The sequence below is a fragment of the Euprymna scolopes genome, chromosome 17 (assembly GCF_053919585.1).
Source record: "Euprymna scolopes isolate OS-2025 chromosome 17, ASM5391958v1, whole genome shotgun sequence".
NCBI classification, from domain to species: Eukaryota; Metazoa; Mollusca; class Cephalopoda; order Sepiida; family Sepiolidae; genus Euprymna; species Euprymna scolopes.
In genome coordinates, this window is record NC_136498.1 from 89,200,130 (window position 1) to 89,202,819 (window position 2,690).

Genomic DNA, 2,690 nt, shown 5'->3' on the forward strand with positions numbered 1-2,690 from the left:
AGAGGGGAGGGTTTGAACTTCAATCCTGCAACTCAAATAATCCTAGACTACAGAAATTAATGAAGGAAAAGAGCACACTGGTAAAACACGAGTGCCCTTGGGAGAAAGTATTAGGTTATCGATATAACCCCAAAACCGATACCATCAGCATTGCCCACCATGAATGTGACCCCGGAAAAGGAACCAAGAGGCACATACTGTCTGATACCTCCAAAATATTTGACCCTGTTTCTCTGTGTCTACCAGTCACCATACAAGCTCGAATTCTCATTAGCGAGTTGTGGAAGATGGGGCTGAGATGGGATGAGATTATTCCAAAGGAATTTCAGTCTCGATGAGCATCCCTTGCGAAGGAATTATCAGAACTTGATTCCATCAATTTTCAAAAACAAACCCTTAATGAAGGTGTGGAGACTAACTTATTTCTATTTTGTGATGCCTCTAAAGGGGCATATGGGTTTGCGGTCTATGCTGCTCAGAGGGGCCTTTGTTCTTTAATTTTTTCCAAGGCCAAGGTAGCTCCACTAAAATCAAAATCTTTGCCTACACTTAAGCTATTAGCAGCATTCCTGGCTATTAAATGTCTTCGAACATTACTGAGGGCATATGCTGGGGTAACTTTCAAAAACGTGTTTGTTGCTGTGGATGCACAGATAGTTCTGTCTTGGTTATTGACCAAGCAAACTAACAATCAAACTATTTTTGCCAAAAACCGATTAAGAGACATTTCTCAACTAGAAGCTGAATTAACATTCGAATTTAAAATATCTATTCACTGCAAATACGTGCTCGCGGGACAGAATCCTGCTGATCTCATAACCAGAGGATTGTCTACCACCAAACTGGAGAGCAACATAGAATTTTGGACTTCTGGGCCATCTTGGATAAAAGAAGAACCAACTGCTTGGCCTGAGAATGCCTTGAATTGCTTGAGCTCTGCAAATAGGAGGATTGTGTCTTCAGTATATTACACAGCGACGAGTGGTTTGGATGAGCCTATTGTCCCATTTGAAAGGTATTCGGAGTTGTCTAAACTTGTGAACATTATAGCCTATGTGTTTAGGTTTATTAATAATTTAAGGAAGGAAGAAGTGGATCCTATTACAGCAGCTTGCCTCCACCTAATAAGAGTAATGCAACAGCAGGCCTTCTGGGAAGAATTGGAGTATTTGAGGAGACCTTCTGGAAAGGCAGTACCTGAGAGGGTGGGCAGATTGGATCAGTTTTTGGATAAGGATGGCGTGATTCGTTCGGGAGGAAGAATTGGTAAGGTGTCAGTATATGAATACAAAGTTATCAATCACATCCTAATAGCTAAGGACCACCGGTTGATCAATCTCATCATATTGAACTGCCACAAGCGTTGCAAGCACCTTGGCGTTTCCACAACCCTGAATAAGGTGAGGCTGTCCGGCTATTGGATACCTCAAGGCAGACAGGCTGTAAAAAAGGTCTTATTTGGATGTGCTCTGTACCGGAAATTTAACACCATCCCCTTCACCTACCCAAGGATGACGGATTTACCCAAGCATTGGGTTAATATGATAAAACCCTTCCTACATACCCGGAGTAGATTATACGGGTCATCTGTGGGTCCTGAATAGTGGAGAAAGGTCGAAAATGTATATCCTTGTGTTCACTTGTTTGGAAGTGAGGGCATTACATTTGGAATTGGTTGAAGACATGATGATCAACTCATTTTTGATGGCGTTTATCCGATTTCCTAACATTTATAGCATCCCATCACATGTATACAGTGACAATGCCAAGTCCTTTGTGGCAGGATGGGATATAATTCACGATGTATTCCCATCCAGTGAATTTAAGGAAAGTTTGAGTGCTTGTGTAATTCAGCACATTAAGATACCTCTACACTCACCCTGGTATGGAAGCGTTAGGGAACGATTAATTAAGACCATAAAATCTTGTCTATATAAATTGATTGGCCATGCCAGCTACTCTTATTTCAATCTGTTGACTATCCTCTCTGATGTTCAGAATGCTGTTAATGATCGACCATTGACCTATAGGAGCTCAACAGATCCAAGCTTGGAGATCATAACTCCAAATCATTTTTTGCATCCAACCGTCAACCCAAGGATAATATTGAGACTGAACAATTGGAGCATCTACCAAGTCGAACCTCCTTCCAGAAAACAGCTACTGGACTCCTTGACTACAAGAGACGAAGCATTGAAAACGTTTAAAAGGATCTGGTATGAAGACTATTTATTGAGCCTAAGGGAACATGCCCTAAATCAAACAAAGAGAACTGAATCGGGAGTCAAGATTGGAGAGATTGTAATAGTGAAGATACCCAATAAAACTAGACCATTTTGGGCCTTGGGTAGAGCCACACATCTTTACCAGGAGATAATGGATTGGTTAGATCTGCTCAAATCAAGCGAGGAGATGGATCCTTGCAGGTCCATTCTCTGAAACACCTCCATCCCTTGGAATTGTCGATTGAGGATTCTGTTGAGTGTCCTGGTTCGCTACAAAATCAAGATGTCTCTGTCGATTCTGATGACCATTCGTCCTTTGATCCTGATGATCTTCCAGCAGAAGATAGTTGTCGCGTTTGGATCTGTCCTGGCTGCGACCAACCAGATGATGCTAGTTCCATGGTCTGTTGTGATCAGTGTGATAACTGGTATAATTTTTATTGTGTGGGTATCTGTCAACCTCCA

At 41.7% G+C, this 2,690-nt stretch overlaps 1 protein-coding gene across 1 annotated transcript; it reads left to right on the top strand.

Annotated features, from left to right (window-relative positions):
• Nucleotides 1–1,620: 1,620 nt before the first annotated feature.
• On the top strand, nt 1,621–2,439 carry LOC145297042 (uncharacterized). Its single transcript, XM_080143266.1, has one exon. The coding sequence runs from the start codon at nt 1,621–1,623 to the stop codon at nt 2,437–2,439; it is 819 nt and encodes a 272-aa protein (XP_079999392.1).
• Nucleotides 2,440–2,690: the final 251 nt, after the last annotated feature.